Genomic DNA, 21,343 nt, shown 5'->3' on the forward strand with positions numbered 1-21,343 from the left:
AAATTATTTTTAGACGGCAGTAATTTGGCAAATGATTGTCACATTAGAGTATTTAATGGTTATATGACATGACAATTGAAAGTGTTTAATTTAATGTGGTTCTTGAATCTCTTTTTTAATTCTAATTGCAAAAGTAGCGCACCACTTCTTATTTTTCTTTCTCTTTGTTCGTTTTCTTCGTTGTTGTTGTGCTAGTTGGAACAATGGTTGGACGTGCAAATGAAGGAGACTGGAGTTCTATTCGATCAACGACAAAGACGCCAAGTCGCAGTAGAACCTCGCGAGTGCCAGAGCAGTGTGGATTTGGAAAACGCCCTGTGTTCCGATGATCTGGAACGAATACCCACCAAAACAAACCCTTCTTCGGATGCGCGAATTACAATGTGAGTTTGTCTTTAAGAAGTGTTGTTGAATTTTTTCGATGGCAGACGTTGTAGAAGATGATAATGAAAATTTTGAAGACGCTGCAGCATATAACAATGAAGAATTGAGCATGAGTCTTGCTTTGAGGATTGGCAATTAGGAGGTTAAATTAAGGACCCAAAAATATATAATAGAAATGTTAGGATTGCTGATTTTTTTTCTTGTTAGTTGTTGTACTAGTTGTGATGGTAAAAATATAACAATTGTGTATGAAAGTATTTGTTTATAAATGTATGAGCACTCTTTGGATTATTGGTGTGGTCTGTGTAAATAGATTACAAAAATAATAACCAAACTGAATGAATAGAACAGAACAAGTAAACTAATAATAGCATATTTTGATTATAATTAACACAATGTCAATATAACACACTGTCAATGGATCACATAATGATAAGGGTTTTCGTCCCTAAAGTTTGAGGTAAAAATCAAAACCGTCTCCGACCTTTTTTTGTTATTAAAATCATCCCCAACGTTACAAAATGTTATAAAATCGTCCTTTTCTACTTTAATTATATTTTTGACCAAATTACCCTTAACTATTAATAAAAATAATAAAAAAAAGACTGAAGTATGAATGCGGAGCCATTTTTCTCTTCGACACAGACTCTCTGATCACCTCCCAACCCTAATCTCTTCAACTTTCTTCCTACGAAATACAAACGCCACCGTCAAACGAAGTCGTCGCGAGTCGAAGTCTCACCGTTGCGGGTCGAAGCCTCACCATCGCGGATCGAAGCGTCACCGTCACTGTCACCGAAGCGTTGGCATCGTCTGGTTGTCGGCTTGGTGTCGTCATGGTCATCAGCTTGTTGTCGTCACCATCACTGAAGCGTCGTCATCTGGCTCTGGCATTCTGTGCTCTCCTGCAGTGAGTACTAACTATTGAGGAATTTTGTTATTCAATCTTTTTGAGTTTTTGTTCTTTAATTAATTTTGAGTTTCTGTGCTCTGGCCTTCCGTCATCTTCAGGACCAAAAGCACGTTGCCCTCCCACAAAAGCCAACACATCAAGATCGGCCCAGCCATTCCATTGTATCACTTGGATCTGTTTTCACCTTTTCTTCGTCTTCCTCGCCTTTTTCTCGTCGATTTTGTTGTTGCCGCGCCTCTAGTAGTTGCTCGATTTTTTTAATGTGGCAGTGAGTCCCTGTATTCCCTTCTCTGTTTTCCTGTTCTGGAGATCCTGCTGTTCAATTTTCATTCTTGATTTTTTAGTATCTATTACAGACAATGCTTTCGATTTTCTTTGGATAATTGATTAATTGTAATAATGAATAATATAGGTTCTGAATTTTAGATAAGCAATCTTAATATTTGATGGAATGACTTATTGATTAGTTTTTAAATTTAGACCTTTTATGGAATTGTTTTAGACAAATCTACCAATCCTATGCACCTGGAGTGAGAAGTTTATGGATTAGCAATGGCGATATGGTGTTTTTGTGTAGTAGCTTGTGAAAGAGTCAGAGCAAGAAAGAGATGTTGGGGAGTGGGGTGGGGTGGGGTTTTTCTTTTTTTTAATATTATTTTTATTAATAGTTAAAGGTAATTTGATCAAAAAAATATAATTAAAGTAGAAAATAATGATTTTATAACATTTTGTAATGTTGGAGATGATTTTAATAACAAAAAAAGGTCGGGGACGATTTTGATTTTCACCTCAAACCTTAGGAACGAAAAAAGTATTTAACCCTAATGATAAATACCATAATACAGCCACCAAAAAGAAACCCAAGAAGATCTCCAAGTTTAAAGGTTTCTAACTACCAAAAGTGAAAATAAACCATACAGTCTGGTTATGTGCTATTCTTAATTGAAAGTAACAAAAAAAATAACTAATGCCCAAATTCTATATGTAATCAATCAAATATCAATAGCTAGTACATCTAATTATTTAGTGTTTTTCTTCCTTGGTGCTTTGAATCCTAGAGATGGAACAAATTTCAGAAAGCTTGCCAACTTAGAAGATGTTGCTGCACTTACTCCTTACATGGAATCAACAGAAACAGTTACTGGTGGTGGTGAGTTCCTCCTTTTGGTTGGTAATTTATGTGGCCTTCTTATTGTTGGTGGTGAGTTCCTCCTTAAGGAGCAATGACAAAAAAAAGTAAAAAATAAATAATAAGAAATTTTTTTTATCTCATCTTGTGTTCCACCATAGTTTGGTTGGGATAAATCTATCTCCGTAGCTTGGGATACAGCCACGGATGGTGGAAGGTTGTCTGTAACAACCACATGAGGAGGATTTTGAATACCTGTACCAGGAAGAGCTTCAACTACTTGTGGTGCCTCATTGGCAGTGTTGCTTACTTCTACTGCAGGTATACTCCTAGTTGGAGTAGTTTTGGAGTTGGCAGTCGCCACAACAGCCGCTGTAGCTGCAAGCGTAGCACCAACCTCATCAGCTCTCTTTTTTTTATATCCCCTCTTGGTGTGGCCCTTTACTCCACAATATGTGCATGTGAACGGCTTCAACTGTCTCTTTAGAGTAACGGTTGGCTTAGCTTTCTTGTTTCCATGAGTACCCTCATTAGCATCCTTTCTTCTTTTGGTTGTCAGTTTTCCTGATTTTCGTTTAATGTTAGGAGCTTGTGGCTGATTGTAAACTGATTTTTCCCACAAGGATTGGCTTGGGAGAGGATTGATGTTGAAGGTTGTAATAGGCTTAGAGAAGGGGGGTTGAATCTATGCCTATCTTTTAAATTACTGAACTTAACCCTTTAATGTAAACTTTCAATTCTGATTCTATTTGAACTCAGCAGCGGAAATTTATGAGACAATTTATTTTTGTCTCATGAATATCAAAAAACAGAACTGAGCAGAGAAAAGAAAAGCTAACACCATCATGTATCCTGGTTCAGTTGCCTTGTGCTATGCAACCTACGTCCAGTCTCTACCACAACAGTGGTGGAATTTTCACTATAGTTAAAGTATTACATACACCAATTTCACAGGATTGACACAATCCTCTCACACTCAAGTTCTAACCTAACTTGACATTGGCTATGCTAATACCTAACTCTTCCTCTTAGTGCTACCTAACTCTTCCTCTTAGTGCTAACCCAACTAAAAAAGGGATACCTCACAGGTACAAGATACAAGACACAGACTTACCTAAAGAAATATGAAAATAACTCTAGGCTTTTCTCTCAAGTGTATCACTCAGCCTCTTTCTACTCATTTGGCTTTTACTTGATCTCTCTCATTCTGCCTTTTCACTCAAGAAATTATAGAAAGATAAACATTAAAAAGAAAATTACAATCTGTAAAATATGAAGGAGATTGACTCTTCAACAGCCTCTTTGCTATGTGATAAACTAGATTTGCATGTTTCTGATTCAGCTCTTCATTTTTTGGTGAAAAGATTCTTTAAAAGAAAACACTGTCCAAATAGATGAACTTCCTCAGGGAGCACTTCTCAAAACAGAACCTCAATACCCTGATTCTCTCTCCTTACTTCTGAATGATAAAAAAATCTTCTTTTATCTCCTTGCATGTTGCTGGGTTGCTCTTCCTAGGTCAACTTCTTGAGCTTTGTGCCTCACCAACTCAACCGTTCACTTTCTTCTATTTTTACTGAAATTAGGGACTTTGGTTCTGACCTCCTTGGTTGACCGAAAGCCTCAAGATAGCAAACACAAAACATCTTTCAATGGTAAGCCAGATCTTGGCCATTGAAAAATAGCTTGGTCCTCAAGTTGTATTTGTGATCGTAGATGCACAGCAGGGAAGGATAGACTTTATCTTTCCCATGTATCCCAATATGGAGTAGCAGAGAGTTGAAGATGAAGCGAAGAAAATGAGATGCATGTAGAAGAAAATAAAATCACCTTTAACTTTTGACCTCTTCTTAATAAAGATTGATGTCGGTGATTAGACTTCTACCATTTGTTTAACCTTCTCTTTCTTGCTTCTTTGGTGAATAGCTTAGGGAAGAAGCTCTCTCTTTCTTCTGTGGTTTCTTAATAAAGATTGATATGGGTGATTAGACTTCTATCATTTGTTTAACCTTCTCTTTCTTGCTTCTTTGGTGAATAGCTTAGGGAAAAAGCTCTCTCTTTCTTCTATGGTTTCTAACCAAGATGGGAAAAAGTGAACGTTGATTTGGTGAAAGCAAATGAGAGGGAAAAGCTTGCTGTCGGGCTTGGATTAGATCATTTCATTCAATCCGTTTTTATTTCTCAACTTTATTTCCTTTTGGGCTTTGTTTGATGATTCGTAGCCTACCAGTTTTGTTTCTTATTTTCCATCCTCTTGGGCTACTGCAATAATAAGTTTTGGTCTGCAATATTTAATAAATAATTAGCAACATATAATTATAAACAATCAACGCTAATTATTTTATTTTGCTCAAAAATAATATTTGTCATTATTAATTAATTTAGTTAATTTCTTACTCAACGGATGTGATGTTCATAGGTCTTCTTGTATGACTCCATGGTGACCAAGGGATGACAGAAATTTTTGGGTCTCTTGTTCACCCGTGCAAAAGTAGCACAGACACGAACACAGAGAATGCTTATAGTAAATTAATCAACTCTAATTTAACTCCACACTAACTCACATAATAATTGAAGTGAAGCCATTTATAATGAAAATAAAAATAAAATCGGTGTAAAGGTTAATAATATCACATGTTAACATCCAGAACTGGCAGTGCAAAGTCTTTTGCCTATATCAACAATCATGTTTGTTGGGTGTCCATAGACTTCAAATTTTTCATAGTCTTCATCTCCAGTCCATATAGAGACACATTTCTTTGATTCTTTTCTAACCTTTTCTAACCGACTTTGAATAACAGAAGGAAGTTTCTAGACATGGTTGTTCAACTTTACCTTATTCTTTGGAAGTGAACTTGGACTTGGGCTTTGGTTGAGTTTTGTTGGGGTTTAAAATGTGGTTGGACTTTGGAGTTGGCTTCTGATTATGCTTGACAATGGGAGGTGGGTTGGGCTTCCTACTGGGTTTCGAGTTGGGTCTATGATTAGGTTTGGGGTTCTCAAGATCACCCATGGAGTTGGTGGGTCATCATTGGTAGGATTTGTGGTGGGGGGATGAGTAGCAAGTTTGTTTGCGATGGAATTTGGAGTAGCAGGAATTGGATTTGCAGTTGATTTGTTTGGAATTGGGTTTGTAGTTGATTTGTCATCTGGAGTTTGATTTGAGGTATCCTCAAGTGTGTTCTTGTTAGTCTTTAAGTCACTGTCACAAACCTCTTGTTCTTCATAATCAAGTAACATCACAGCTCCTTTTCCATCAAACAGTTCAGGTGTGGAAATTTCATGTTCAAAATAAACATCAACTACTCCATCATTCTTCTGTGCATGGAAGCACATCTCCCTTAATTCATCATCACTGGTCAGAGCTCTCAGTCCAACCTCCAAGCTCCTGCCCGGAACCAGCCACCAACACTCAACTACCTTGTGATACCCCAACTCCTTGAAATAGTTTCTCACGAAAAAAACATCAAGTGTATCCTCATTTAAATCTCCTAAGCAACTTCTATTATCAGGTGAGTAAACCAATATTCCATCAACATTCTTCTTAAACGTTCCACCATGGTAGAACATGATATCCAACAATTTTTTCATCTACACCGAAAAAAAAAGTATAACAATTTATCTAATGTATACTGTTAATAATACAATCAGCAAACTACAGTAGAACATAATCCAATATTGTTTATAGACTTCTACTTCATTGACATTGCCATTATAGAAACACATTTATTTCCCGTGTGAAAACAGAACATTCTGAAAACCCATACCTACACCATCCGGTGCAAAAAATCCTAGCTAATAATATAACATCAATGGTTTTTCATCAACCAACACGAAATTTTCAAGTCAAATTCATAACGATGGATACCTCAACACTATAAAAAATAAATAAAAAATATTTTATTCATTGCATGCCTACTCTGTGTCAGGGGGCTTCGCGAGGAAGCTTTACTCCTTCTTTCACCGATTTTGAGCCAACGATGAGCAGGTTTCGACGGACTCGAATTTGCTTCACCACAAAGTCACCAAGACTAGCGAATGCCAGGATATGGTACTTTCAGTTCGAAGAAGATGAAGTGGCGAAGTGATCTCTTTAAATATGGGGTTTTAACTTTTGGTAACTCCTTCCTACTTGAAACAGCATCGTTTCCTTATTTTAGCACCAAAACCTAATGCGACGATGTTTTCTATTGTCCAGCGTGACAATCATTTGCTAGGTCATTGCCGTCAGAAAGCAGTTTGGATGGAAAAATGGGAAGGAACTAACTAGGTGCATTTTTTTCAATCTCGAGGACATAAATAGTGCAATTGGGAAGTTAGGAACCAAATCGGTGTATTTCGTGAATTTCAAGACTACTTTACGATTTAACTCGTTATTTAGGAGTGTAGAAGATAATTATAAACAAATTAAAAGATCTGATTTAGCTTGTCATAATTGAAAGATCAGTATTGATTCAAATTAAAGGGTTAGATTTGAGTCTATCCAACAGCCAAGTTTAAATTCACCAGGATTGGACGGACGCTAATGGCTCCACAAAATCGAGCTTCAGATTTCGTTTACAATACCGAAAATCCGATATGTTCATAATCTTATTTTAAATTTACCAAACCCCAAATCAGACCTTAAGTTTTCTCTCTTCAATTTTGAATTGTAATTTTAAAAAAAGTCACCATATCTATAAAAATTACACCAACAATCCATAACAAATTAGCAATGCATAACACGTAATGAGAATCCATTACAACATGTTAAAATTATTAAAAATTAAATTTTAAATTTTTTAAAATAAGATTTTAAACTTGGAATCATTTTTAAAAATAAAATTTTTAATTTTTAAAAATAGAATTTTAAACTTGTATTCACTTCGTCAATGTAAAGTCCCATCTCATTCCTTCTTATCTGTTTGTGGCATGCTGCTGTACCTTCTGCCGCAACTCTTCTGTGCGTTGCGCGAGATCGGACCGACCTACATCGAAATATCCCAAATTTAAAAAAAAGAAACATCTAAAGTTTAACAAAAGAAGCATTCTAATTTAACAGTAGAAACATTCTAAATTTTACAATAAAAATACATCACAAAAAAAACATCCTACGGGTAGTTTAATGAAAGAAAATATTTTAAATTTTTACGAAAAAAATATCCTAAGTATAACAAAAAAACATATGAATCTCGGTAAAAGGAAACATCTAAATCCCACAAAAAAACATCTGCAAAAATGGGTAATACATTAAAAGAAACTTTATTATGAAAAAACATCCAATCATCAATTACATGTTCCAAAATTATATTAGGATTAAGTTTGAGTAATGTTACGAGGAATTTTTTTTTTTGTTATTGGATCTTTTTATTGCAACTCACATTGTAGCTAGTAGAGTTAACTAATATCCTAGTTGGTTTTCTAAATGTTTTCTATTATATTTTTTTAATATTACTTTAATCTTTAAGACTATTATTATTATTTTTTATTTCATTTTGCATTTAATTAACGTATAAATGAACATGCCGCTAGATTCAATTTGCTAATCTTTGAGTTTGGATAGGTTAATCTGACCCATTTAAATTTGATCCGTTTAGGTACGTCGATTAAACGGACCGACCTGTTTATACCCGTTTTATTTATGAGTAAAAATTTTTAATTTGGACCCTTTATGACCAACTCCATGAATTAAACCGGCTTGTTTGTTTATTCTATTATTTTATTTTTTAAAAAATATTTTAACAAAAAATTTTATTTTTAAGTTAAAAGTCTTAAAAAAAATCTTTTTTTTAATTGATAGGTCGGAATTTTGGATTAGATCAGGAGAAATATTAGTCAGAAGTACTATTTTTTATGAAAAAATAAATAAGCTACTGTTTAAGATTTTTTTTTGGGCTATTCGGACTTAACCTGTCTAGCCTGAAATTTTAATGAGTTTAATTTTAGAAACAAAATTCACCCGTTTAAACGAGTAAATAGGTCGACTCGATGAGTTTTGTCTATTTTGACCGTCCTAAATTTGTATTAAATTGATTTTCTAAATTTGATTTTGATAAAAAGTAAGTTAGTGTTAATGTGATTTATATTTAGCAATTTTATATTAAAATAGATTATAATAAAATAAATATTATTTAAATTATACTACTAAAAATTACTTTTAAATAAAAAATTATTGAAAGATATAAATTGAAACAACTTTTAAAAACGTTAGTTTTGTATTTTTCAATATTCTTTTTAAATCATATTTTTCTTTTAATACTCTTAATACTTTTTTATTTAGTATTATTTTAGACTATAATTTTTTATTATTTAAAAGGTTGGTAAAAATAAATTCTTAACTAATTGTCCAACGATAATAAGTAAATGCAATAGAAAAAATAAGTAACCAAATAAAAATTGAAGTATTCAAAAGACTTGAACCTATTTTTCATGATTCAAGTGCTAAATCAAATACATCATATGTCTTTAAATCTTATTTTAGGAGGGTTTAGAGTAACGACTAACGAGAGTAGATCCCCTTTTTTTTATTATTATTTTGTTAAATATAATTTTTTATTATTTAATATTTTTTACATATTTTTTTGTTTCACTTAAAAAATATATAATAAGAGATCATATTTAGTAAAATAATTTTAAAAAATTAAAGAGAATCCATTCGAACCCACCATTTTATAATTGTCACAAAACTAATTAAATGCTTTTACAAGAAAAGAAAATAAAAATTTCTTTATATATTATTTAACCATTAAATTATCATTATTTTAAAGATAAATTACATATATAAAATAAATTAGTTAAAATATTACAAAATATCTTAAATCAGATTTAGTTACGTTTTCTTTAATTTATGTAAATCGACGAATTAGAACTTTCAACTAAATTATATACTATGATTTAGTTTAGAACAAAAAATGTACAAATTGTAAAAAAATTCCACGATTTAACTTGAAGGGTTAATTACTAAAAATATTTTTGAATTATTTAAATATTGATAAAAATGTATTTAAATTTTATTATTGACAAAAATATCTTTAAATAATTTTAAAACGTGACAAAAATATCTAATAGTAAATATATATTTGCAAAAAATGCTTTAGAGATTGAATTTTAATGTGATTTTTTGCAAGAATAATTAAAAAAAATGAGACATTGTTATTCTTAAAATTTGGTAATTTTTTTCTAAGTATATATTTTTTGTAATTTTTTAAAAATATTATTAGTTATTAGCAAAAAATTACAAAAAAATATACACTTAACAAAAAATTACCAAATTTTAAGGATAATAATATTTTTTTATCATGCTTGCAAAAAATTATATCAAAATTTAATTTTTAATTTATTTTTTGAGAAATACATATTTAATGTTAGTTTTTTTTTGCAAAATTATCTAACATTAAATATGTATTTCTCAAAAAATATATTAGAGATTGAATTTTGATGTGATTTTTTACAAGTATGATTAGAAAAATGAGATATTATTCTTAAAATTTGGTATTTTTTGTTAAGTATATATTGTTTTGTGATTTTTTAAAAGTATTATTGGTTGTTAACAAAAAAGTTATAAAAAATATATACTTACCAAAAAATTACTAAATTTTAAGTATAATAATATCTTATTTTTATAATCATATTTGTAAAAAATTGCATCAAAATTTAATCTTTAAGATATTTTTTTAAAATATATATTTACTGTTAGATATTTTTATTGTATTTTTAAATTAATTGAAGATATTATTATCGGTAGTAAAATTTTAATATATTTTTATCAGTATTTAAATAATTTGAGGACATTTTTTATAATTAACCCTAAAAAATAGAGAAGTGTATAAATTATGGGAAATCACCCCAATTTAGCATCTATTGTATTATTTTTATAGACTTCATTTTATGGTTGGTAATAGTAGCGACACAATCACATATTTAATGCTACAAGTTTCATCTTTTAAAATATACAATATTTGGTGTAAAAAATTTGATTATATTATTATATAAAAAAGTTCACCATCTTTTAGTTGATTATTTTATGAAAAAATACAAAATAATATGTATAAATATATAAAATAAATAATAACTCATTTTTTATTCATAAAATACTCTTATATACTATAATATGTCCGTTAAGAAAAAAAATAATAACCTATTACATTAACAAAAAAATTAATAACCATTTACTATTTTACTATTTAAGATGTTTTTATAAATTTCTTAATAATGGATAAAATAAATAAACAAATAAAGTATTATTGATAAATATACGAAAACTCTTTATTAAAAATGTAAAATTTTCAATATTTTTGTGACATATTTAAAAAAATAAAAAAATCCTATTTAAAAAAAATTATATACATGATATTTTGCATACGTATATATATTTCATATTTTCACTCTTTAATAATAAAAATATTAAATAAAAAATACTATAAAACGTCTTTTCTCAATTAACAAAATCCTACTGATACAATTACACGAAGCTGTAACAAGAAGAACTAGGTCTATTATAGAACCATTAAAATAGATTTATCAAAATTCAAAAGTCATGTGTTAAAATTATTAATTATTACAGTTTTTATTAATAATAATCTTAATATATATTTTTACTTTTTTAGAAAACACTTGTGAATTGAAACTACTTTCACATATAGTTAGATGTCACGTGACGTTTAGCGATTCGATGTAAAACTCAAACGACGTGTCGCATCATTTCCAACAGAAACATTTATGAGCAAAAATAAGCAACTGATGTAGAAAGGGAAAGCCTTTCATTTCAATTATACACTCCTCCGTCTTGTGTTGCAGTATCTGAGAGAAACCCATCAATCGATTTCATCAGAAAGTAAAAATCAAAATAAAAAAGTGGAAGCTTGTTGCTGTCGTTGATCAATGGCGTCGAATCAGCAGCAGGGAAGTGCGGAGAAACCGGCGAAGAGGAAGCCAGTGTTCACCAAAGTGGATCAGCTGAAACCGGGAACCAACGGTCACACCTTGGTGGCGAAGGTGTTGTCTTCAAACACCGTCTTGAACAAAGGGAGACCCTCCTCTTCCCAAAACCTTCGCCCCACTCTCATCGCAGAGTGCCTCATCGGCGACGAAACCGGCACCATCCTCTTCACCGCTCGCAACGATCAAGGTAGATTCCCTTTTTTGCTTATATTCTCCTTTTTGCAATTGTAAAAATGTAAACTTTCCATGTGGGCACGTGCCTTGTTTCGAATCTAGTAATGCACTTGGGAATGGAGATCCCGAATGTTGTGTTGTTTTGTTGGGTTAGGTTGCGTGGAATCTAAAATCCTACTTAATTGGAGTCTCTTTCGCGTTTGGATGTGCTGAGCTGGCTTCATCTGCTTTAAGATTTGATTAAAGCTGTAGTACAGACACAGTGGATTCCTTAACTGTTTTTTGTTGTGTATATATGTTGCTTAGTAAACTTGTTGGGTTTGGGAATGGTGATGATCAATAGTGAATTATCTTGCAACTGTAAGGGTGTTAGATGGATCCAATCCATGGTTCAGTTATGTAAAACAAAAAATGAAAAATAACATTGATTTGGAGGTGATAATTTTTCAAGTACAACCAGCTATTAGTCTTTCTGCCTTTGAGTTCTTATTAGCTCATGCTTGTTTTACTGCCATTGCCCATTTGGTTACCGGGATCTTGGTTTTATTGTGCCTTTTCATTTATCTCATCTATAGTCCTTTATCGTATTGGAAGATCGTGTATTCATATATTGATCTTATTGACAATGATGTGTGGGTAGTTTCAACTCTCAAGTGATTTCATTTTATGCACGTTACCACTGATTAGCTCTTGTTGATTGGTAACGCTGCTATTGATGCATGATATATCTGTAGAACAAGCTTTTTGTTCATGCCATGCAAGAAGTAACTTCTTTCCCTTACTTCTTATTGCAGTTGAATTGATGAAGCCAGATACTACGGTGATTCTCCGAAACGCAAAGATAGACATGTTTAAGGGATCAATGAGGCTGGCTGTCGACAAATGGGGCCGCATTGAGGTAACTGAACCAGCAAAGTTTGTAGTTAAAGAGGATAACAACCTATCTCTGGTCGAATATGAATTGGTGAACGTGGTTGAGGAATGATTCTGCTGAAGAGTGCAAACATGGCTTTATGATTTGTTTATTGCACAATGGATACTGGGAAGGTGAAACATAACTGGTGATGGATTGGACTGGTATACGTTCTTACTTGTATCTAGGCGGTATTTCCCTTTAACATGTGACATTTCTTAGGGCTAAGCTTAAGTCACTTGGATAGTATTGTCTCAACACTAAGATTTGCTATTATCTTTGTCAGCAGCTGTATCCAATGGAGAAAAGTATGATATTTTGTTTATATGAATATGTTATTCCCCATATTCGTTTCCATCAGCCTGCAATGTGTTTTTATTTTTATTATTTGGGTGTACTTGCAAGCCAGTGACTATTCCGTTGTTGACATTCAATTCTCGGTTACCTAAATGTTCAGCTGCTGAGTCTCGGCCTCTGGGGTACTCCAGAATCTCAGTATTGAGAGTTGTGGCTATTTTTTTTTTGTAATGGAAGTAAAAGTGGTGATATACTTTAACATGGTAATTTTTGGTGTTTTTCAAAACTGTGGAAGTACACAAATCGTTGGCACCGATTTCTGTACTTAAAATTTTTTAATTTTTTTTTAACACAAATCCCTGGCACCGATTTGTGTACCTACACAAATCCCTGGCACCGATTTGTGTACCTTTCACAAATCCCTGGCACCGATTTGTGTACCTCTCACAAATCCCTGGCACCGATTTCTGCTTCTCTAGTTAAACGATCCCACATTTAAGTATAACACCCCAATAATCCACATTTAAGAAAAACACCACTACCACTCCAATATTAAAAATAAAAAATTCGAGAGTTGTTTGCATAAAGTAATATTTTTGTTGGCAAACTAGCATAAGTAGATTTTTTTTAATTACGTTAAAACCGAATATAGAGATACTAATATCCAATATATATAAGAACGAAATTGAAATGAGCACATTTTTAACTAAGATCATATTTTTAACTCAATGCCAATGGCAAAAAATGCTATCACTCATCTGCATCACAATTTTGTTATAATACCTGTCACCCATGCTTAAACTCGTCATATCAGATCTACACAATATGTACCATCTGATTATCAATTTATCACTAACTCAACCAAAACATGGTACAATCATTTCCCTTTTATTAGAAGATTAATTGATTATGCTGGTTCCGGTAGTTACCATAATAGACTCGTTAATAATAGTTATGAAATCATCTGTAAGAATAGGGTGACATAAAATATTGTAAATAAACTAAAATAAGTTTAATAATAAAATTACAGTCGTTTCTAGCACGGTACCCTGCTGTGGACGCTAGCACATTTACACAAAAAAGTGTTGGAATTATCACACGGGGCCAAGCAGAAAACAACTGAAATCCATGGAATGTAGCGTGCACCTCATTCACAAACAACAATCATCCATCTACAATGCATCAAGAGGATAAGCATGAAGAAATCTATACTCTTAACACCCTATATAGTATATACTGATCATATTACTTAGGTATATAACTCGTCAAATAATAAAGCTATTTAAGGAAAACAAAGCAAGTGGAAATAACGAAACATTACACGGCAAGTCCCAAGCATAAAGCCAAAGAGCAAATGATCACGACCCTAAACAAGGAAACAACCAGGGTCAAGAAGGAATATAGCACCAGCAGAAACAATGTAGAAAAACATCAAGTTGCAGCAAACAAAAACAAACCTTCAAACACATTTTTCACTTTACGATATATGATGAAGTCAAAAAGTTTTATGTCTTACTATGTACTTCATCAAGGGACACCAGGATTGCAGCTGCGCAATGAAAATCTACCTCTATCTTGTTAAAAAACTAGCGCCCAAGTACAAGAGACACATAGAAACAACACGCAGAGAACATTCATGATTCATTGAGGTTAGTCTCAAGATTACATTGCAACTAACAGATGCTGCATCATTTTGGTATCTGAAAATGATGGTAAGCTTGACAATGCTACGAACATTGATGCTTTTACTTAAAACTGGACAGATCATGGAATCTAAAATCCAGAAGGACTAATTGAATTATGAATCTTGTTAAAAATTCATTCATTGGCTGCAGTTAGGCACGAAAAATTACTGGTAACATATTCCAAAAAGACATCAGTGCAACTCTAACAAGATGTGTATTCCTGATGGCTGTAATATATTGTGTTTGCCTTTAAAAATGGGTCATCACAAGTGCTATGTGCATGACAAGCAATAGTATCCAGAATTATATAAACTTTTCTTTTTTCCCAAAGATTTATGGTCATCTAAATTACTAACAGTAAATGAAAAGAAAGAAGAAAAAGAATTTTTACTTAACCACCTTATTTAGAGCTCATCTATATAGACTTTTCTCGAACCCTCTGTCATTCATCATAGATCATCATTGCAATCTGAATGAATACAATCAATCAGTATGGTCTCCATAATGTTATCTCTAAAAATTCATTCAGTGTGGTCCAGTTCAAATCAAATGTCGTGAATCCATAAATATGATTACTCAGTATCTCTCTTGCTAAAACAATTACTCAATATATCCAGAGGTCATATATGCACAAAATAATCAAAAGCTTGACATGCCAGCAGCTAGAAAAATCTTAAAACTATCCTACTTTCCAAAATAAACAACCTATATCACTGCAAGTTGATTTCAAAACATTATTAATGAACTAGACTAGGGTGACAATTTTCATCTGAAATCCATAGTAACTCTGCCAAGGGCAAAGGTTCTCTCTATAGTTCACCAAAAAAGGTTCTCTCTATAAGATGTTGCAAGACCAATTTATATGACCAGGGCAGCGGATCCATTTTGTGAGAATGTGATCATCATTTTAATTTGCATTCAATTTAGAAATCCTGCTCTCTAATCTAATATAAAAAAGAGACATTTCTCAATACTTGAAAACCAAAAATTTGAAACAAATCCAAGTGACAGAATCAGTGATGCATGCTCGATCTTCATCTAGTCTTCTGTTGCCCTACAGAGGGGAAAGAATATGCATGGTTTCATTGTGAGAGCATGGAAGTGCCCAGTTGAAAAATATGCCTAAATACTAGAAGGAAAAAATGTAGAAGTTTTCAATATGCACCAAAAAAGTAAAGTCACAGAACCCTTTCCTTTTGATCCAAAATGGTTAAGAGGAACACAATCAAGTCAGTAGTAAATGACATAAAATCAAACACTTGGTGATCATCACAATAAGGTCCTAGTACATAAGACCAACATAAAGCCACAATAGATCATCACACCAAAGCTTGCAACACAAAAGTTGAGTTTCATCAAAAGATTTGCAGTCATGAACAACAAGAATTGGCATGGTTTCAAATAATGCAGGCAAAGCAGTGAATGAAGGAATACCTTCATGAGTCCAACCATAAGAGCGGGGGCAAGCGGAGAGCATCGAAGTCAGCAATGCGGAAGCCGTGGCCATGTGATACGGCTGCATCGATTCAACGCAGCAACTCATTGCCGGCGGCGGCGACCTTTGCCGCAAATTTCGGGGGGAAAAATACAAATGTTAGTGTTGTCTAACTTGTCTTACATTTAGTAGACTTGAGAGTTAGTTAGGGAGTGTTACCTGAAAATGCGGTTAGAGAGTGAACTTTGCTTCGGCACCCGAAACGGAGATCGGGTGGGTCTTGACTTGCCACCGGCGGCAAAGTTCACCGTTCGTGATGCGGCAGAGCGCAGGAAACAGCGGGCGGCGACGGTTGACATCTTTACTTACGGAGATGGCGAGGTTCAGCTTCTTTTTTGCTTCCTTGTTCCTACTCTTCTTTTTTATTTTATTTCTCTTTGGGCTTTACGTTTTGGGCTTTTTTTTATATGGAGATAAAAGTAATGATATACCTTAACATTATAATTTTTAGTATTTTTTAAAAGTGCGGAAGATACATAAATCCAAAGGTCCAATTTCTATACTTCAAAATTTTTAATTTTTTTTATCAGAAATCCCTCGATCCTATTTTTGTACTTTCACAAATCCCTCGGTCCGATTTCACAAATTTCTCAGTCCAATTTTTGTACTTCTCACAAATCGAATTTGTACTTCTCACAAATCAGATGGTCCGATTTTTGTTTATCTAATTAAACGGTTTCACATTTAAGAATAACACTCTATTAATCCACATTTTAAGAAAACACCGTTGCTACTCCAATATCAAAAGCAAAATCTGTTGACAAGTATATAGTTTGGGTTGCTTAAGTGTCAAGTTTTGGATTATATAAAAAAATTTAAAATTTTGTTTCTCCAATAAAATATACTTTAAAATAACCATAAATATATAAATAATCCAAAGCAGCTTATTTTTCATGCATATAAAAAGAAGAAATAAAATCGATGTACTCAACCCCAATTCTTTTATTATTATGTATAATCCCCATAATCTGAAATATAATAAGTTACAATAGAGTTGTGAAAGATCAAATGGACCATTCAAGAAAAATGGGATGAAAATCACTAGTTAAATTCTTTAGTGTGACGGCATCATATTCATATGGTAGGTACTAGGTAGTAGCTAGTTCCTTGAAGTTCTCTTAGTTTTGGTGCTGATTCTGAGCAGGACATCAAGTAATGTGGGTATGCAAATGCCTTCAGACACATCCACTTCTTGTACCTTTGAGTTAGATGAATCAGAACAAGAAGCATCTCCTAATGTTTTCTTCTCACTAGTGTCTTCAAACCTCAGCGTGTTTGGCAAGTACAATCGTCCTCTCTCCCCTCCTCTTATTCCTATAAGACGCCCAAGGGATACACTCTTGTCTTGGAAGAAAGATGCTGTTGACTGCTGGTTTCCAATGCAAGAAAAAACAGTTATAAACACCAATTCTTCTCGATACATTCTTATATTGGTGTCTTTGGAGACTAATTAACTTGGTGTATATATTTCAATACAAAAAGGGGACAAAAGTAGATTTGGTTCATTTTACCTCAGTATCAAGGTTGGAGGATGAGAATGAGGAGAAGCTGGTGGATGGCATCTGCGTCGATGAGAAAGGCTCGACCGGTGCAGCTGCGGGTGCCTCTGTAACTCTAAGCTTTATATTCAAAAACCCAAGACCCAGTGGCCATCCATTGGGCATCTCATCATTCTGAAAGTATGTGGCAATGAAAACAATATCAACATTATTACAACTTACTTCAACTTTAAAATAAGTCTTAATCAAAGGTTAGCAAGCAAAACATACATGTATTCTATTGCATTTAGAAAAGGGTAAAAGCATACATCAGCAGATTAGTCACAAGAATTCCCAAAAGAATTTGGCATCTCCAACACAATATAGTCAACTTCTATTCATGGAATTTTCTCCCCAAACATGTACATTGATTTTGAATTCCCAATTCTACTACTGTCCACCTTATGGTACTAGCTAGTTCCTTGCTATGTGCAGAAAAAGAACCTTCAACAGAGATGAGGTTAGCAGGATACTGTGGCATCGGATTCTAAAATCCAGATAACTTTTTCTGGCCACTTTTTTTTTTCAATTGTCACTTATTAATCCATGTTACTAAACTCATCTTAAGGACCCTCACACCAACCTTACCATGATACATCTGCTAGATTTCAAGTCTACAGGGCTGGTTGTTTGATACAACAAATTAAAATATGCTCCATTTCTTGTTAGATATGATATCCTATTTCTACCAGCATTAATTATTTAAGGGAATAAGACCGATAGAAACTAATGGAGATTACACTGTCGGATTCACATTCAATTTTGGAGGCAAATAAAGTTGTAGAAAAAACATATCTATATGTGCTTACGATTCGGTGGTTCTTATGAGCTCATATATCTAGATATTTATTTTCCAGATCTATTTTTCACTCTTATGATTGCTATTGCATCTCAAAACTTTATTTGTATTTTATATTGTTCCTTCCTGTTTCGAATTTGGCCCACATCATGTGCCACTGTTAGACTTCCATAGTTCCATCACTTATTAGATATCATTGTTTAAGAGGAGAATGGTTTTACAGATAATAGTTCCAGTGAGAGAGACATTTTAGTGAAAATGTTTCTACAACATCTAAATTTGACATGCTGTGCTAGAAATGTATCAATTGGATCTGCAGTTTTAGTGCAACTTCTTAGTTCTTATTAGCTTAGACGTGATTATGAGAAATTATGAAGAAATAGAAATGCACGACACCTCTGATACAACTTCAATTGGATCCACTTCTCATATGTTACACTATGAGGAGTAATCTACATCAGCAACCACATTGTTACAATAAAGTTCAGACAAAAAATATTGAAGGGTTTTAATGAAATGTTAATTTCAGAGGCCACTGATTGAACAACCACTCGTCACTATGGTCCTAACTGAGACACAAATGGGTCTATCCTTTAATGTCAGTCCATCTGGAAAGTACAAATTAAATTTCACAGTATACTCATTTATTCATGCCACTCCATCTGGAAAATTCAAAATTTCACTTGCAGATAGAAAGATAACAATAAACTCTCTTAATAAGAGCATAGGTAGGTATTCATTAAAGAGACTACTTAACAAGAGGTACACATATAACACAGAACTTCAATTGCAATTCCAGTATAAACACCTCATACAGTCCAAAACATATTTGACATATATATTCATCAGTAGCACCACAGAGAAAATAAATGTCATTATCTTCTTTCACCGACACATCTATACAATAATGCTATACATGATCTAATAAACTTGCTGGAAGAAAATGGATGAAAAAAAGAAGGCATATATATAGGGTGAGAGAGAGAGAATGAGTATAATTTGTGAATTATTGTTGTTACCTCTGATTCTGAAACTGAAAGCATGTTGACTCTGGGCTCAAGCCGTCCAGTTGGGAGAATTAGTTGATAGAAAAATGATGATCACAGAAACAAAAAAAAATGAAAGAATTTTGTGTATACTGACAAAAACGAATGGAGCATTTACGTGTCTCCTAACTAGTAAGTAGTAACTAGTATTCTTCTCCTTAAACATTAATACCATGGGTCCCACCTCACCTGCTAGATCTATGCTCTCTCTCTTGGTCTATCTTAGTTTCCAAATATAAAGAAGAAGAAGAACAAGAACAAGATGGCATCCAATAATAATAATAATTCTAAGAGGGTACATATAATCAAATGTTAAATAATGTTGTGGCCTTGCCGTTAAAAGAGGATTGTGATGATTGATAAATATCTTTGAAATAAAATAAAATAAAATAGTGAAGTTTAGTTGCATTATACTGCTATTTCGCTGAATTCATTGTACCTTTGCTGTTTCTAGAAGTATCTCTAAAAGCATTTGGATATAATTTATCCTAATTGTCGGTTAATTAATAGCATTATGATTTGCAGGGATAAGAAAGACAATAACAAAAATATTTTCTTTCTATTCTAGCTAGCAAAACGTTAAGATCGAGTCTTATATATAATTTAATTCTTTTGTCATTATTGTGTGTCTACTGCTTGTTGGGTGTGTGGTTACTGTGTTATACACACGTACATAAATCCCTTTTATTTTTTTCATTAGTCAACAAGCATTAAAAATTTATTACGTTGAAAGGGATCGGAATCATAGAAACAGACATATATATAAGTCTAATTTGATATCCGTGGCTATAAATTTTAATTGGTTTGCAAGAATGTAAACTTTTCAGCAACTTATCTTTTCAAGAGTCGTCAAAATAACCTATTGTATGTTTCAACTTTCAATCAGTACCTTTGTAAGTATGTGAATGTAAGTACCAAGTAGTGCATGTGTGAATGTGAGTGACAGCCGCAACTTGGTTCATGCGTTTTAATCTTGATGGGTACTTGCTTGGTGGGAGAGGGAGGAGAAACCAATTGCATTATAGATATTTGTTGTCCCTGCCATATGACTATGTATAGTTTATATTATATCAAAATAATTGCATATCTTAAAATTTTATTAATGTCTATTTTCAAAATATTCATCATCATTCATTTTGAATAATAAGTAATAACTAGTGCGGTGACCTATATCTATATAAATTATGCTATACATATAAGTTTTTTGGTTTACAAGTCTTACGAGTAGGGTCAAGTCTAACAAAAACTACATTCACCAATTGGCGCGTGATAACACGCAAGTCACTCAATTATTTCCAAAACGCGCTCTCACTCACCATTATGAAAAACCTTCTTTTTTTTTCACGTTCCTCCTTCTTCTCCTCCTTATTTTCCTTCTTTTTCTCCTTCTTCCTTGCGTTTCTCCTCCTTTTTCTTTGTGTGTTTTATCTTCATCGTTGTTTTTTTATTACTGTTGTTGTTACTGCATTTTTTTCTCCTCCTCTTTCTATTGATTTTGTAACATTATACATTTTTTTCTTCTTTATTTAATTTTTTTTCCCAAAAAAAATTATAAGAAAACAAAATAAGAAGATGAGAAAGAAGAAGCAGTAAAAGCAGCTTAAAACGTAAGGAGCTTAAAACATAAAGACTTTTATTAAAAGCAGCTTATAAATAAGTTATTTTGTATTTGGATTTTTAGTTATAAAAGTATTTATTTTAAAATTGTAGCGTTTGGATAAATAACTCAAATTATAAATTTTTTTATAAAAGAGAATGAATATTAAAATAACCATGATAACAAATACTTTCCAATATTGAATGTTGATTTTACATAACCTAATCACTAATATTGTGTATGATATGGTAGGTGAAAATAAAAAATAAATATAAAATGTGTGTCAATGTATATTTTATTGCTGTTTTTTATTTTTTATTTTTACTCCTATTAGAACTCTCTTCTAGGTCAAGAACTTGTTATAATTAACTATAAAAATAATAATAAACTATAAAATTACATATGAAAAAAAATAAAATTAAAACTGAAATTTTATACCACACTTGAATACAAA

General features: G+C 32.5%; 3 protein-coding genes across 7 annotated transcripts; 1 reads left to right on the top strand and 2 right to left on the bottom strand.

The window, feature by feature from the left end:
* Positions 1–11,111: 11,111 nt before the first annotated feature.
* LOC107480770 (uncharacterized protein At4g28440) lies at positions 11,112–12,819 on the top strand. Its single transcript, XM_016100944.3, has 2 exons — positions 11,112–11,532; positions 12,314–12,819. The coding sequence occupies exons 1-2, from the start codon at positions 11,286–11,288 to the stop codon at positions 12,502–12,504; spliced, it is 438 nt and encodes a 145-aa protein (XP_015956430.1). The 5' UTR covers positions 11,112–11,285; the 3' UTR covers positions 12,505–12,819.
* A 645-nt stretch (positions 12,820–13,464) lies between these two features.
* LOC107480769 (protein NUCLEAR FUSION DEFECTIVE 6, mitochondrial) lies at positions 13,465–16,229 on the bottom strand. 4 transcript variants are annotated; one of them, XR_001590510.3, is made up of 4 exons: positions 16,069–16,229; positions 15,849–15,973; positions 14,814–14,883; positions 13,465–13,901 (listed from the first exon to the last, which is right to left on the bottom strand). XR_001590510.3 is itself a non-coding variant. In XM_016100942.3 (4 exons), the coding sequence occupies exons 1-3, from the start codon at positions 16,206–16,208 to the stop codon at positions 14,088–14,090; spliced, it is 273 nt and encodes a 90-aa protein (XP_015956428.1). In that variant the 5' UTR covers positions 16,209–16,229; the 3' UTR covers positions 13,465–13,901; positions 14,051–14,087. The 4 variants fall into 4 exon arrangements, 3 of the variants coding, with proteins under 3 accessions (XP_015956428.1, XP_015956429.1, XP_015956427.1); XM_016100942.3 differs by lacking the exon at positions 14,814–14,883 and adding an exon at positions 14,051–14,095; XM_016100943.3 differs by lacking the exon at positions 14,814–14,883.
* A 604-nt stretch (positions 16,230–16,833) lies between these two features.
* Positions 16,834–19,574, bottom strand: LOC107480718 (uncharacterized). Of its 2 annotated transcripts, none has more exons than XM_021139019.2 (3): positions 19,266–19,574; positions 17,421–17,582; positions 16,834–17,278 (listed from the first exon to the last, which is right to left on the bottom strand). In XM_021139019.2, the coding sequence occupies exons 1-3, from the start codon at positions 19,287–19,289 to the stop codon at positions 17,009–17,011; spliced, it is 456 nt and encodes a 151-aa protein (XP_020994678.1). In that variant the 5' UTR covers positions 19,290–19,574; the 3' UTR covers positions 16,834–17,008. The 2 variants fall into 2 exon arrangements, with proteins under 2 accessions (XP_020994678.1, XP_015956366.1); XM_016100880.3 differs by having other exon boundaries at positions 16,834–17,275; positions 19,266–19,569.
* Between the last annotated feature and the right edge of the window lie 1,769 nt (positions 19,575–21,343).

Source organism: Arachis duranensis, chromosome 3 (genome assembly GCF_000817695.3).
Source record: "Arachis duranensis cultivar V14167 chromosome 3, aradu.V14167.gnm2.J7QH, whole genome shotgun sequence".
Classification (NCBI taxonomy): Eukaryota; Viridiplantae; Streptophyta; class Magnoliopsida; order Fabales; family Fabaceae; genus Arachis; species Arachis duranensis.

Bases quoted from the DNA above. Each gene is read 5' to 3' on its own strand.
- LOC107480770 (XM_016100944.3), top strand. From the start codon at position 11,286: ATGGCGTCGAATCAGCAGCAGGGAAGTGCGGAGAAACCGGCGAAGAGG. The intron at 11,533-12,313 runs GTAGATTCCCTT...TTCTTATTGCAG, and splicing joins CACCGCTCGCAACGATCAAG to TTGAATTGATGAAGCCAGAT.
- LOC107480769 (XM_016100941.3), bottom strand. From the start codon at position 16,208: ATGTCAACCGTCGCCGCCCGCTGTTTCCTGCGCTCTGCCGCATCACGA. The intron at 15,974-16,068 runs GTAACACTCCCT...TTTGCGGCAAAG, and splicing joins CTCTCTAACCGCATTTTCAG to GTCGCCGCCGCCGGCAATGA. The intron at 15,469-15,848 runs GTATTCCTTCAT...TCCCCTCTGTAG, and splicing joins TTATGGTTGGACTCATGAAG to GGCAACAGAAGACTAGATGA.
- LOC107480718 (XM_021139019.2), bottom strand. From the start codon at position 19,289: ATGCTTTCAGTTTCAGAATCAGAG. The intron at 17,583-19,265 runs GTAACAACAATA...ACATACTTTCAG, and splicing joins TTTCAGTTTCAGAATCAGAG to AATGATGAGATGCCCAATGG. The intron at 17,279-17,420 runs GTAAAATGAACC...ATTGGAAACCAG, and splicing joins CCTCCAACCTTGATACTGAG to CAGTCAACAGCATCTTTCTT.